Source organism: Ranitomeya variabilis, chromosome 1 (genome assembly GCF_051348905.1).
Source record: "Ranitomeya variabilis isolate aRanVar5 chromosome 1, aRanVar5.hap1, whole genome shotgun sequence".
Classification (NCBI taxonomy): domain Eukaryota; kingdom Metazoa; phylum Chordata; class Amphibia; order Anura; family Dendrobatidae; genus Ranitomeya; species Ranitomeya variabilis.
Genome location: NC_135232.1, coordinates 548,951,259 through 548,966,853, shown reverse-complemented (window position 1 = coordinate 548,966,853; position 15,595 = coordinate 548,951,259). Strand labels below are relative to the sequence as shown.

General features: G+C 47.9%; 1 protein-coding gene across 1 annotated transcript; it reads left to right on the top strand.

Moving 5' to 3' along the window:
• The first annotated feature begins 6,204 nt into the window (after positions 1-6,204).
• Positions 6,205-8,582, top strand: LOC143802541 (uncharacterized). The gene is made up of 4 exons (XM_077281337.1): positions 6,205-6,348; positions 6,834-6,949; positions 7,077-7,223; positions 7,473-8,582. The coding sequence occupies exons 1-4, from the start codon at positions 6,253-6,255 to the stop codon at positions 7,735-7,737; spliced, it is 624 nt and encodes a 207-aa protein (XP_077137452.1). The 5' UTR covers positions 6,205-6,252; the 3' UTR covers positions 7,738-8,582.
• Positions 8,583-15,595: the final 7,013 nt, after the last annotated feature.

The following is a 15,595-nucleotide window of genomic DNA, read 5'->3' as shown; positions in this document are numbered from 1 at the left end:
CACATGTTCTTCAGAAAGCCTGGGCTGTGTACAGATAATGCATAATGTTTGGTATTTTTCAGTCCTCTCTCTTCCAGGCCAGGAATAGAGCATTTCCATTATATGAAACAAGTGATTCAGCCCTGACCTGGGGCAGCCGATCTATATGTACCGTATTTTCCGGCGGACAAGACGACTTTTTAACCCCTGAAAATCTTCTTAAAAGTCGGGGGGTCGTCTTGTACGTCGGGTGTATATGGTGGGGGGGGGGGGGGGGGGGAGTGGTCCTGATGACGACGAGGTGGCGTCTCACAGGAAAGTGAGTATCCCCCATTACCTTATCGTAGCGCTGCAGCGTGGGGTCTCTGTGCTGGGAGCGGCGGCTGCTGTGCTGTGGTGCGGCGGCTCCTCTTCTGCAGTGTGGGGCCTCTGGTGCTGTGGGGCGGTGGCGGCGGCGTATCTTCATGCAGTCGGGGCTCCTCCGGCATCTCAAAGCCTGGAAGCCCCGCCGGCAACTCCATCGGTGTAATGCGGTGGCCTCCGGGAAAATGGCCGCTGTTTAGATTCAGATCTCGTGTCCCGAGATTTCGGGACGAGATCTGAATCTGAGCATGCGCAGCCCCCAGCGGCCATTTTCCCGGAGGCCACTGCATCGCACCTATTGAGCTGCCTCCGGGAAAATGGCCGCTGCTCAGATTCAGATCTCGTCTCCCGAGATCTCGGGACGAGATCTGAATCTGAGCAGCGGCCATTTTCCCGGAGGCCACCGCATTGTACCGATGGAGTTGCCGGCGGGGCCTCCAGGCTTTAATGAGATGCCGGAGGAGCCCCGACTGCATAAAGATACACCGCCACCCCACAGCACAGAGGCCCCACACTGCAGAAGAGGAGCCACCGCACCACAGCACAGCAGCCGCCGCTCCCAGCAGAGACCCCACGCTGCAGCGCTATGATAAGGTAATGGGGGATACTCACTTTCCTGTGAGACGCCCCCTCGTCGTCATCAGGATCACTCCCCCCCCCCCCCCCCCCCCCAAAAGGCACATATTCACCGGCCCTATAAGACGACATAGGGTGTATAAGAAGACCCCCGACTTTTAAGAAGATTTTATTTTTTAATTGGTAAAGTTGGGGGGGTCGTCTTATACGCCCAGTCGTCTTATACGCCGGAAAATACGGTACATTACCATCATGGAGTTGTTAGCGCAAGATTGGGCATGGAAGACAGGGAGGCCGAAATTGCTTTTTATTGGGTTACATCACCTCAAAAAAATGTGATGAAAAGAAATAAATATAAAAATAGTTTTTGGTTTGTTTTCTTTTTAGTAAAATCAAAAAACAAAAGATGTGAAAAATGTAGACTTTATAAGAGAAATTCAGTGAAAAATATTACATGTAAAAATAAATTTATAAATTACTGGTCAAATGAAGAGCTCAAAGTAAATAACTATACTTTCTGTATGAAATTTTTTTTGTGTGTTCTGGTTTACTACATACTTAACACTTAGGGTATGTGCACAGGTTGAGGAATTGTCTGTGGACTTTTCCTCACCGATTTTGGGAAATCCGCAGGAAATCTGCACTGTGGGTTTACCGCGGTTTTTGTGCGGATTCCACCTGCGGAATCCTATTGAGGAGCAGGTGTAAACCGCTGTGAAATCCACACAAAGAATTGAGCATGTGCACTGTGGATTTTGTTTTCTATAGGTTTACATGGTACTGTAAACTCATGGAAAACTGCTGCGAATCCGCTACAGATCAACAGCAAAATCCAAAGCGTGTGCACATAGCCTTAATGGTTCGGTCTCTGTTTTACACATCTAGAGCTACTTTACTGCAATTTAACACTATACAGTCCAGCGCTAACCCATCATGCCTTATCTAGACATCAGCGGTGAAATCACTGAGAATGCCTCCTATCCATCACTAGGGATCAGAAGTGACATCACTAACAATGCCGCCTATCCATAACTAGTGATCAGTGGTGACATCAATGAGAATGCCTCCTATCCATCACTAGTGATCAGGGGAGATGTCATGAACCGGGGTTGTTTTGGTTGCCCCCAGTTACTTTCTGAAGGGGATTTATTTATATCCCACTTCCCAGTTCCGGTTTGGAACTCGCAGCTCTCTGGCGCCCTCCTTACTCTCAGCTCAGACAGTGAACTGCACCTAGGATAATTAGTCGCCAGAAAGGCTGCCTAGCTATGTACTGGCTATTGGGCACACTGCAGTAAGGGCGATATAACTACTCCCACTCGGGCGGGACCAGTAATTATCAACGCCGTTCGTCGCTGCCAGTTTCCCCAAAAGCTCAGGACACTTCCGCTGCCACCATCTCCTATTTTTATTTAATAACGGGTCAGGAGCCCACCCAATTAGTAGCAATGGCTTAGGTCAGAGGCTTTAGGGTTAGTTTTAGAGCAAGGAAAACAACGCAAGTAAAAATTATAAATTTTACTCCAAAAAAAAGGTTAGGCACTGTTTACAAAACCAATATAAAAGATATTTCAAAATGAGACAATTATCGTATGTACAGACAATTGCAAAAAAAAGGGATTAACGGAATAAAAAACAGTTGCTTAGGTCATTTCATTTCATGGCAGACCATGCGGTGTGGGGGAGGGGCGATGCATCAAAATGCATCGCAGAGCGTCTCTCAGCTAGCTCCCTGGAGACTTGTGCAAAATGACCTCCCACTATCTTATACCTGTGCCCAAAACCAAGGCACTCCCCCTGTGCTGACCTCACTGGGTGGCTGAATACCTCCCTTCTTGAAAGATATGAAATCCTGCTATTACTCATATCTTTTAGGGTGAACCTCATAGAAAAAAGACAATCATCATTATGCTCAGCATGACATGGGGGTTCATTTAAGTATAAACACGAAGTGGATACATGACCTGCTTACGGAGAAATCCGTTCCTTGAATTTCATTGGGTTTGGATCCTAGAGACTTCAGTGGGTTATAGATCTCTCGGTAGACATTCAGAATATGTACCTTATATCTCTATCACTAATTGGGGTCAAGTTATGCTCTACTATTAAGTTTTTACATGAACAAAATAGCACGTTACCACAACTGCCTTCAGCCAGCTCAAGGCCATAAACTACTCAATGGGGGCTGCTGCACACTGGTATCAAGTTGCACAGAGTGTGTAGCTAGAAGAGTTTTCTATGCAGAGGGGAGGGGGGGGTCAGAAAGCGTGTCTGTAAAGCCATGGAACCTTCTAGAAGTATACTCAGAATATGGCATATTTACATTATCATGACACCTTCCTCTTTCAGACTGCGCTACAGAGGCAGGACCTCTCGGTACTCCTCCATGCGCACATCAGCAGGTTCGTCCCCCAACGGGACAACCCATCTGCATTGCCATGCTCACTGCTCGTTTTGTGTTTGACTGTAAAGTCGTACTGCTGGAGGGCAAGGCTCCAGCGCAGTAACCTTCCTTTGGTACCAGACACGGATTGTAACAAGCACTGAGGGTTGTGGTCGGACACCACAGTGAAGGTGCCACCATACAGGTAGGACTGCAAACATTGCAGGGTTCAGACCATTGCCAGGCACTCCTTCTCATTGGTGGAATAGGCCACTTTCCTCGGTAGAAGCTTCCAGCTCAGGTACAACACGGGGTGCTCTTGGTTCCCTGAGTCGACGTGGCTGAGCACAACGCCGAGGCCAAACTCACTGGCATCGGTCTGTACCAGGAATGTTCGACTGCTGTCGACTGCTTTTAACATGGGAGAGTTGCACAGGGCTGTTTTTAAAGCCCATAAAGTTGACTGTTTGGGGTAGCTTCTTCCTGGTGAGGTCCATCAACGGTTTTGCCAGGCTACTATAGTTCTGTACAAAGCGCCTATAGTACCCTGCAGTACCCAGGAAGAACATGACCTGTTTTTTGGTCCTGGGAGTGGGCCAGGACGCGATTGCTTACTTTCCCAGGCTCTGGCCTCATGGAGCCCCCACCTACCCAGTGCCCCAGGTAGAGGACTTCTCTCATGCCCATCTGGCACTTTCCCAGCTTGATTGTCAGGCCTGCTTAGTGAATTTACCGGAGCACCTTCTCGAGATGCTGCAGGTGTTCCTCCCAGGAGAGACTGAAGATGACAATGTCATCCATGTACGCCACCGCGCACTTCTCCAGTCCCTGAAGCAGGTGGTTGACTATCCGCTGGAAAGTGGCAGGGGCATTCTTCATGTCGAATGGCATGACCGTGGACTCGTACAGTCCAAAGGGTGTGATAAAGGCGGATTTCTCCTGCGCCTCGGGGCTCAGGGGAATCTGCCAGTATCCCCGAATCAAATCAATTATGGACAAATATTTTGCGCCAGCTGACCACTCAAGCAGCTCCTCAATGCGCGGCATTGGGTGCGCGTCCGAGGCTGTGAAGGAAGTGAGCCCCCTGTAGTCCACACTGAACCAGGTGGTCCAATCTTTTTTGGCACAAGGACTAAAGGGGAGGCCCATGCACTTTTGGACCATTGAATCACCCCCAGCTGTAACATCTCATCGATCTGGCGCATAACCTGCTGCACCTTGTCGGAGATCCGTAGGGTGTTTGCTGTAGTGGGGTATGATTCCCAATGTCCACCTCATGGACTGCTAACTCAGTCCTTCCAGGCTGGTTGAAGAACACGGCCTGGAAGGGTTCCAGCCTGGTTCGCAGCTGCAACCTCTGGGGTTTGGTTAGCAAGGCGCTTACCTCTATGTCCTCTGGACCCACTGGCCTTGGCTTGAGTCAGCATGTCCAGGAGGGGGTTTTCCTCCTCGTCTTTGGGCAGTTTGCAGACCGGTAGGATGCAGTCTTCACATTCGTGATGAGCCATCATATTGACGTGAAAGGCCTTTTGCCTACCCCGAGCGTGGTCAAGCGTGACCACGTAGGTGACTGGGTTGAGCTGTTGATGGACGACGTATGGGCCTTCCCAGGATGCCTGAAGCTTTTCCTTTGGTACGGGGACCAGCAACCACACCTTTTGACCCACCTGGTAGGTCCGCTCCTGGGTGTTCTGTTTATACCAGTGCTTCTGATCAGCCTGGGCCTGCGCCATGTTATCTTGCACCAACTGCGTCAAGGTCTGCATTTTGTCACGGAGGCGCATGACAATCTATGATGGACACTTCTGAAAGGTTCGGCTCTTCTTCCCAGGATTCCCTTAGGCTACTTTCACACTGGCGTTAACTGCAATACGTCGCAATGCGTCGTTTTGCCGAAAAACCGCATCCTGCAAAAGTGCTTGCAGGATGCGTTTTTTCTGCATTGACTAACATTAGCGACGCATTTGCAACGCATTGACACACGTCGCAACCGTCGTGCGACGGTTGTGCCGTGTTGTGGCGGACCGTCGGGAGCAAAAAACGTTACATGTAACGTTTTTTTGCTCCCGACGGTCCGCTTTTTCCGACCGCGCATGCGCGGCCGGAACTCCGCCCCCACCTCCCCGCACTTCCCCGTACCTCACAATGGGGCAGCGGATGCGCTGGAAAAATGCATCCGCTGCCCCCGACCTCGGCCCGACGCTAGTGTGAAAGTAGCCTAACCAACCCAAGGGGTCCATGGACTCGCCTGCCATACAGGAGCTCGAAGGGGGAAAACCCTGTTGAGGCATGCCGAACCTCTCGGTAAGCGAATAGCAGGTGTGGAGGTACTGCTCCCAGTTGCATCCTTGGGTCTCAACCAGTATGCGCAGCATCTGTTTGAGGGTACCATTGAAGCGCTCACACAAACCATTGGTCTGTTGGTAATATGCGCTCGATACCAGACGCTTCACCTGCATTTTCTCACAGAGGGCCTCCATTAGGTGAGACATGAATTGGGTCCTTTGGTTGGTAAGCATCTCCTTGGGAAATCCTATCCGTGAAAAGATGACCAACAGTGCATCCGCCACCTTATCCACCCTAGTTGAGGACAGAGCCTTTGCCTCGGTACGGGGTAGCGTAGTCTACCACGGTGAGGACGTATTGCTTTCCAGAGCTGCTGGGGACAGCCAGCAGGCCTACAATGTCCACCGCGATCCTCTGGAAAGGCTCCTCTATCACTGGCAAAGGGATCATTTGAGCCTTAGGCTATGTGCACACTTCCAGGAATGTGTGCAGATTTTTCCTGAGAGAAACGTGACATCACTCCCAGGAAAGCCGCATGCTTTTTTTGTGCGTTTTTAAAGCGTTTTTAACCACACATAAAGTTGGTAAAAAAAAAAAAAGGCTCTCATGAGGTCATTTCCTGTTCCAACCCCTCTTCTCCATTTTGCCTTCTTGTTGCATTCAACATGCCGCACGTTCAGCCCCATTGGCGTCTTTCCCCACAACAAAACCATCTTTTGTTGCTGACGGCACTGCTTTTGCTGCACCACCACAGCGAGCAGGTAAGAGAATGTCATTAGATGTGCACACTTTGCGGATTAGGCTGCGGATATGCAGCGTTTCTGATGCTGTAGATTAGGCTACTTTCACACTTCCGTCTGAGCTCCGTTGCAATCTCGTTTTGGGGAAAAAAAGGGATCCTGCAAATGTGCTTGCAGGATGGGTTTTTTTCCCATACACTTGTATTGGCGACGGATTGCCACACAAAAATGCCTTCCATGTAACTTTTTTGTGCATCGCGTCCGTCATTTTCGACTGCGCATATGCGGCAGAAAATACACCCCCTCCTCCCCGGACTGCAGAATGGGCAGCGGATGCGTAGAAAAACTGCATCCGCTGCCCACGTCGTGCAGTTATTTCACAACGTACGTCGGCCCGACGTATTGCGACGGGGCCAGTACCGATAGAAGTGTGAAAGTAGCCTTAGCAGCGATTTTCCATGCATTGTACAGTACCATGTAATAATAAAGACTATATTCTCCCATAGGAGCAATCTCGGAGGAGAAGGAGTAGAAGACATCCAAAACGGATGTGGGTTCATCCCATTATTCATGAGCGTGAGGAAAAGGGACACTTCCATGTCCTTTACCAAGATTTAAGGAGGTAAGATATAGGGAGAAAAGATATATTGTCAGCTGTGTTCATTTATTTTTTTTTATTGCTGTTATACAATGTTGTGTTACATTATATCTGTGTGTTTAAAATATATATATTTTTTATTATTATTCAGTTATCCGGAGAAATTTATCCAATTTTGCCGGCTTACGATTCAGGCATTTGATCGCCTTCTGATAATTCTGGCTCCACACCTCAGCTATGAACACACGGTCAGGCGAAGATCAATCTCTGCAGAGGAAAGGCTGCTCATCACCTTGCGGTAATAGGCCTTTTTTCTTTTTTCTTTTTTTTTTTTTACACACATACTCCCTGACACACTGCCCCCATAGTTAATGCCACAGTGCCCCCATAATGCTGCCACTGCGCCACAATGCTGCCAGTGCCTGCCCCCATAATGCTGCCACTGCGCCACAATGTTGACAGATATAGTGCCCCTGAATCGTATTTTTTATGTTGCCATACACATTTTTATCATTATTAAAAATATTCTAATTTTTTTTTTTTTCAGGTTTTTGGCCACAGGAGAGAGCTACACATCCCTGCACCTTCAATTTAGGGTTGGCAAATCCACCATCTCTCAAATTATGAGGTGCACATGTACTGTCATTTGGCAGAAGTTGCAGCCCATCGTGATGTCTTGCCCAACCGAGGAGACTTGGCTGCAGGTTGCAGCAGGCTTTCAAACTGTGGCCAATTTCCCCAACTGCGTAGGTGCTGTTGATGGCAAACGTGAGAGTGCTGAAGCCACCACGATCAGGATCACGCTTCTTTAATTATAAGAACTATTTTTCTGTGGTCCTGATGGCGGTGGCTGACACACATTACAAGTTTATTGCCATCGACGTCGGTGCTTATGGCAGTTCTGGGGACTCTCGGGTGCTGCAATCATCACAGATTGGGACTTCAAATTCTTCAAGATGGCAGAACGCTCCCAGCCCCAAGACCTTTGCCCGGTTCCACACATCCAGTACCCTTTGTGATGGTATCGGATGAGGCATTTCCCTTAAAAACCAACCTGCTGCGCCCATACCCACGAAGGGCACTGGATGACCGGCGGAGGATTTTCAACTATAGGCTGAGCCGTGCACGAAAATATGTGGAATGCACCTTTGGGATCATGTGTAGTCAGTGGAGGATCTTTCACACTGCCATCCAGTTAGATACGGAGACCGTTGACACTGTCATAAAGGCATGCTGTGTTCTCCACAACTATGTTCGTGACTACAGCACAGAGGTAGTTGAGGAGTCACAGCTGTCTGAACTACTGTAATTGCAGTGGACAACTTGGGTCAAGGAAGGCAATCCAGCTCGGGGGTGCGTGTGCGAGAAACCTTCACTGACTACTTCATGAGTCCTGAAGGTGCCGTGCACTGGCAATACTCCTGTGCCGGTGTTGAGCAGCCTGAACTGCAGAGAAGATCGGACACCTAACCCCAATCAAGTTGTCAGCCTGTACAGCAGAGCAGATCGGATGGCTAACCCCAAAGCAATCAAGGCCCTTGTGTTCTTTAGCAGTACAGCAGAGAAGATTGGATGGCTAACCCCAAGCAATCAAGGACCTTGTGTTCTTCAGCATTTAACCACAAAGAAAAAAGAAATTAATAAAAAAGAACTTTGTTTGAAATTTCAAACCTTGTGTCCACGACTTACTCTTTATTAGTGAGTGACACTTTTACTGATCCCATTACCCACAGTTCGCATACTGTAAGTAAGCATATCGTTTTTTAAAATAAAAAATGACCACACATTTTTTCAAATACAAATTTAGTTTTTATTCAAAATTAAATATGTACTACACATAAAAACCAAACGTCATAAAGTGACGTACATATAACAACACAAGGACAAACATTGTCCAAAACAGTCATCAACAATGGACGTTATCACAACCTGTCAACAGGACAAAAAAGTGCATCAACAATTGACCTTATCACAACCTGTCAACAGGACAGGGGGGGTTGGGACAGAAATCCTCAAAACTGCTGGTACCCCGGCTCGTAACCATACCCCGGAAACATTTCTTGTGATGAAATGCTAGTAGTTTGGGAGACATTATGCCCAGTACTTGGACGAGTTACTGTACAGTGGCTGGAAGTGTAGGCTTCTGCAGCGTCAGACCTGTGTGCTGCTGCATGGAAAAAACACTGCGAAGCAGCTGCTGGTGGTGGTGGAGGCCCACTTGGGTAATTAAATGCCTTCATAGTCGCCACTACTATGTCTTGTGATGGGGGTATCGGTGATGGGACAGCAGCAGCCATTAGAACAGCATTGACTGCTGTCATACAGAGGCTCTGCCTGTCCCATGGCATGGACCTTAGGCGGCTGGCTATCACTGATCCATATTTGTCCATCTCATCTTGTATCGAAGAATTGTCGATGATATTGAGGGTTCGACTAGTGATAGCTTCAATTACACTAGTCGAAGTCTCTTTTTTTTTTTTTTTTGCCCTTGGATGCTGCCCTAACCAATGGCACGGGACAGGCAGAACCAGCCCCCATCGCAGTGGTCCTTGAACTGCCACCAGCAGAGCGTGATGCAGCGCCAGAGGCAGGAGCAACGTCAGAAAACACCAACGCCGCATCCACCGCAGAGGACGAACTTGCCACCGTAGAGGAGGGTGCCGTAACAGCAGCATACATAGAGGATGACGGCCTAGGCAAGGGTGGATTTGGTGAGGAGCACATTGGAAAGTCCTCCACCTCCTCTCCAACACCATGCTCCGGGCTGTTGCCTTCATGGACCGGTGGGGTTTGGGCCCTTACATTGCCTTCAGTTCTGTACAAGGAATAAAAAAACATGTTTAATAAAAGTATTGTGAAACATTGAAGATAAACCAAAATATATATATATATATAACTTACCGCCGCAAATTTCTGCTTGTTAAAATAAACTGCAGCTGTTCTGCGAATGGCACCCTTTTTTTGATGGCGAGCTGCTGCTTTTTTTCCTCTGTGCCTTCACCAGCTTGTCAGTCACAGATCTCCACCTTTTTTTCACATCGTCCACTGAAATGGAACAAGTAAAAAATATTATAAAGGAATACTTAAAAAAAAAACACAAATTTAAAATACTTACAAATCATTTTTTGACCCGATTTAGGTAGTTGAGGCCACTGAGGATAAATTTCCATGACAATGGCTGGCCAGGCATCACGTTTTGAAGAGGATGCTTTATACTCTTCACTGGCACGGTCCCAGACCTCCGGGTGTTTTTCTATCTACAATTTTTAGAGAGAACCAGTCAATACTTTTTTTCAAATTATTATTTGGATAAGAAATCTAAATATTTTATCTATACACTAGATGGTGGCCCGATTCTAACGCATCGGGTATTCTAGAGTATGTATGTATATAGCAGCCACATAGTACATAGCACAGACCATGACATATTGTAGAATACCCGATGCGTTAATACAGGCCACGCAGTATATAACAGTGACCACGCAGTATATAACAGGCCAAACAGTATATAACATTTCCCATGTAGTATATAACACAGCCCATGCAGTATATAACACAGCCCTAATCCTGGCCACAACCCTAGCCCTACCCCTAACCTCAACCCTACCCCTAATCCTAACCCTACCTCTAGCCACAACCTTAATCCTAACCCTAAAGTTTGGGAGCTCTAGGTGTGAAAATAAAGGGTTAAATCACAGAAAAAAATGGCGTGGGCTCAAGCTCAATTTTCTCCGCCAGAGTGGGAAAGCCAGTGACTGAGGGCAGATATTAATAGCCTAGAGAGGGACCATGGTTATTGGCCCCCTCCCGGCTAAAAACATCTGCCCTCAGCCACCCCAGAATAGGCACATGCGTAAGATGCGCCTTTTCTGGCACTTAGCCTCTCCCCACTCCCGTGTAGCGGTGGGATATGGGGTAATAAAGGGTTAATGTCACCTTGCTATTGAAAGGTGACACTAAGCCGGTTTAATAATGGAGAAGCGTCAATAAGACACCTATCCATTATTAATCCTATAGCAATAAAGGGTTAATAAAACACATTCTGGAAAAAGTATTTTAATGAAATAATGACAACAGGTTTTTGACCACATTTTTTATTGCACAGCAAGGGTTAACAAGTTTACAACGGGACCGGTGCTAATGCAACCAGCCCCGCTGTACACCACTCCCATGGCTGACCGGAGATGAACTGATAAGCGTGGGAAATTTTCCCACGCTACCGAGTTCACCTCCGGTCAACTGGGGAGTCTGCGCAGCCGCAGTGACTACCGAACGAGTTCACCCGAGCAGCGCGAGCTGCCTTCGGGAGAACTCGGTATACAGTGAACGGGATCGCTTTACGATCCCGTTCATTGTATCGGCGGCCACGGTTTAGAGCAGCCGCATGTTATGTGGCTGCTCTAAACTGTAGATCATCGTGGGACACTCGTTTAATTGGATGCTGCGGAGGGTAGGTATAAGTACATTGTGGTTTGTTTTTTGACTTTTTTTTTGGACGAGGGCTTCGTGGAATTGGGTGTGTAGGTGAGTACGGGGTTTTTTTTCACTTTTATTTTAGGTGGTGATCATCAGGGACAGGTATGTATAATTAATTTCACAGGTAACCACTGGCCACCAATGAAACTTTTTTTTTTGAGGGGGTGAAAAATAAGGGACACTATCCTCTGTCCACCAATGAAACTTTTTTGGGGGTGAAAAATAAGGGACACTGTCCACCAATTAAACTTTATTTGGGGGGGGGGGGAATACTGGACCCTATCCACTGGCCACCAATGAAATTAACCTAAACAAAATTAATATGGGAATGAGGGGGGGCGAAAATATATTGGGTCAGGGACGATTTAAAAAAAATAAAAAAACAGTGTTTTTTATGGAAGCAGGAAGTTCGATGGGAAATACTGCTCCCATCGAGCTGAGCCTGCTGCGACTATAGGGAACAAACATAGGCCGATGGCAGTAGTAGTAGTCTCATGGCCTATGTCTGACAACACACATACACAATATACACCACACACAGAACCACACACGGACACACACATAGACACCACACTAATCATTAAAGACACATCCAGCTCCATCCGGTCATACCAGTCCATGTTGGCAGTCATCATCCAGGAAGACGGATATTATCTTGTCTTCCTGGATTATGGGATGCTCCTGGCATGGCATGATGGGATGGCCATGTCACTTCCTGTATGCCGCATTTTTTACTGCCGCAAATGCACTTGAATTCCGCTTAAATTTTTTAGATTTGCGGAATTCAAGCGCTCCAATAGAAGTCTATGGACGCAGAATCGCCGCAATAGGGCCGGCATTCAGCGGTTGGACCTCAGCCGCAGCACCACCTGCGCTGGTGCTGGCTTCTGCATTTGCTGGGCTCTGAGGACAGGCTTGGTCCACTTGAAATCGCACCAGTTCAGAGACCATTTGGGCCTTGGTTTTGCAATGGGGGTCCAGGCCATGGTACGTGCATACTCCCACAAGGGTGTTCTTATTCTGCTGGGTGTACCAGTGCTCTCCTTTTGCAGCCATCAAAGCCAAATAAAAGATAGGATAGAAAAACAAAGAGAAAGGAAGGGGTAACTGCCTATACACACTAATTGTCTCAGAACTATTAAACACTGAGTTCGTTCTCCAAAACTTTTTGCTCCGAGTCCTCGCAAGTACCGTGCAAATTTTTAGTGAGAGGAATGATTGCTCAAACCAGATCACTAATGCTCTATTATCCCACCGCTCTGCCACCAATATGTCATGAACTGGGGTTGTTTGTTTGCCCCCAGTAACTTTCTGAAGGGGATTTATTTATATCCCAGTTCCGGTTTGTAACTCGCAGCTCTCTGGCGACCCCCTTACCCTAAAGTCAGAAGTGAACTACACCTAGGATAATTAGTCGCCAGAAAGGCTGCCTTGCTATGCACTGGCTATTGGGCACACTGCAAAGAGGGTGATATTGTAACAACTTTGCTGGCATCACGGCCTGGCCTCTCATCTCTCACACTATCTTTGGCTACGTTCACATTTGCGTTGTGTCGGGCGCAGGTTCGGCGACGCATAGCGACGTATGCGTCATGCGCCCCTATATTTAACATGGCGCATGGACATGCGTTGTCTAGCATTTTGTGACGCATGCGTCATTTTTGGCGCAAGCGTCAGGGCGCAGAGGACGCTGCATGATGCAGTTTTTGTGCGCCAAAAATCATGCCAAAAATGGATGCGTCACAAAATGCTGCGTTGTGCATGCGTTTTGCATGTGTTGTGCGTTGCGTCGCCGACGCTGCGCCGCAAAACGCAAATGTGAACGTAGCCTTACCCACTGCTCCAGGCCATGATGTGGTTTCTGTTTCATGCCAGCTCCATATTCTGTGTCTCTGCTCTCTGCATGCTTCCTGGCTGTGTGCATAGGGGGGCGGCGCCTGAACTCTCTGGTTCTTATAGAAATCAGGTGCATCTGTCTAATCTGTTCCTGACCAATTGCCATGAGGCCTCCAGTATTTAGTGCAGCTCCACCCAGTGGTCTGGGCCTGCGCAATGTGTTAGCTCAGTTTGTGTTTTGCTTCTGAGTTTGCCAGGCCTTGCTCTGTGTTACTCCCTCTCTGGAGGCTTTACTCTGTATTCTTGCCTTGATCTTGTTGTCCGCCCTCCAGGAGGCAGAATATCCTGGTCCCTGTGTCTTTGTTCTTGTTTCTTGTCTTGTTCCATTTCCTTGTCTGAACTTAGTCTTATCTCAGTCTCCTTGTCTGTGGTTTCCTTCCCTGTTGTGTCTTTCCTTGTGTTTCTCAGTCTGCTTATGCTCCGCACTCTTGCGGCTCTGCCTGCTCTGCACCTTTGTGGCTTCATCCTCTCCGCATTCCTTGCGGTTCTGCTCTGCTTTGCTACTACAGAAACCTCTTGCTGCAGCTCCTCTCCACATTCCTTGTGGCTCTGCTCTGCTTAGCTTCTGCAGCTGCAGTAATCTCTTGCTGCAGCTCCTCTCCACATGCCTTGTGGCTCCGCTCTGCTTAGCTTCTGCAGCTGCAGTATTCTCTTGCTGCAGCTCCTCTCCACATGCCTTGCGGCTCCGCTCTGCTTAGCTTTTATTGCTGCAGTAATCTCTTGCTGCAGCTCCTCTTCACATGCCTTGCGGCTCTGCTCTGCTTAGCTTTTATTGCTGCAGTAATCTCTTGCTGCAGCTCCTCTCCACATGCCTTGCTGCTCCGCTCTGTTTAGCTTTTATTGCTGCAGTAATCTCTTGCTGCAGCTCCTCTCCACATGCCTTGCGGTTATCTTCTTGTCTGAACAGGTCTCAACCTGTTCCTCCTTTCTCCTTTCCTTCTGGCTTGTTTCCATACCTGCACCTCCAGTGTAAACAGGTCCCTACCTGTTCCTCCATACTACATATCCGTACCTGCACCTCCAGTGTAAACAGGTCCCTACCTGTTCCTCCATACTACATATCCGTACCTGCACCTCCAGTGTAAACAGGTCCCTACCTGTTCCTCCATACTACATATCCGTACCTGCACCTCCAGTGTAAACAGGTCCCTACCTGTTCCTACATACACCCCATCAACCAGCCCTGTGTTCTCTGCCAGCCCTGTGTTCTCTGCCAGCCCTGTGTCTCAGCCATGCCAGCCTACTTGTCTGAGTTTCAGCCGTGCTCTTCTGCCAGTCCTGCCTGATGCCCGCATTAATCCTGGTGTTCCTGTCTCCCAAATGGGATCAGCAGCCACAGCCAGACATCACCCTGGAGTAGCACCTGGCAGCTGCCTGCCGCACAAGCCTGACCTCACCATCAGAGGCTCCAGTGAAAACTCAGGCAGCTGTCATAGTCACGCCCCTTCCACGGTAGTCTGGTTTGTGGCACAGTGGGGCCACAAACCCCCCAAGCTCACGCCCACCAGTCAGGGCGTGAGCGTGATAGATATAACTACTCCCACCCATGTGGGACCAATAATTATCAACGCCGTCCGTCGCCAGGTTTCCCAAACGCGCAGGACCAATCTGCTGCCACCAGCTCTGATTTCTTAATTACGGGTGGGGAGCTAACCCAGGTTAGTAGCGTAATTCACTTCAGATAACGTGACAGTACGTTTTAGAGCAAGGAGAAACAAATCTAGTAATTGTATATATTTTACTCCAAAAAGGTAGGTAGTGTTTACAAAAGTGTAAAAAGATATTATAAAAGTTCCCAAGTATCGTATGTACAAACAAATACAAATAAAAAGGGATTAACAGTGAAAATCAACTTACGGTTCTTTCATATCAAGGCTGACCATGCGGCTCGGGGAAAGGGCACATATCCCAATGTGTTAAATATTGATTATTGTTACACTCAATTCTGTACTGAGCCTCGTGGAAGGTTTCGCTGACGGTACAAAAGCTATTTCTGTATATTTAGCTCAGAGTAAAAGTTAACCCCATGCAGAGAGAACTCGTGTTCTATGGGACATATATAATCACGGCTCTTAGGAGGGTGGGGGCTGTCACTTTGGGCTTCACCTTCACTCTCTATGAACTTCAGACTTCACACAGATGGAATAAACAGCTTGTATGTGAGTTAAAAAGGATGACTACTACCACACTCCATGACAGGGACAGTCGCCATTTACCATTCAGAATCTCAGGAAAGATGGGGAACAAACTTTGATATGGACAATCTCTTTGTAACTATTTCACCTATTTTATGTTTTG

Coding starts and splice junctions, on each gene's coding strand:
- LOC143802541 (XM_077281337.1), top strand. CDS start 6,253: ATGCCGCACGTTCAGCCCCATTGGCGTCTTTCCCCACAACAAAACCAT. Junction 6,349..6,833: donor TGCACCACCACAGCGAGCAG/GTAAGAGAATGT, acceptor ATTCTCCCATAG/GAGCAATCTCGGAGGAGAAG. Junction 6,950..7,076: donor CTTTACCAAGATTTAAGGAG/GTAAGATATAGG, acceptor ATTATTATTCAG/TTATCCGGAGAAATTTATCC.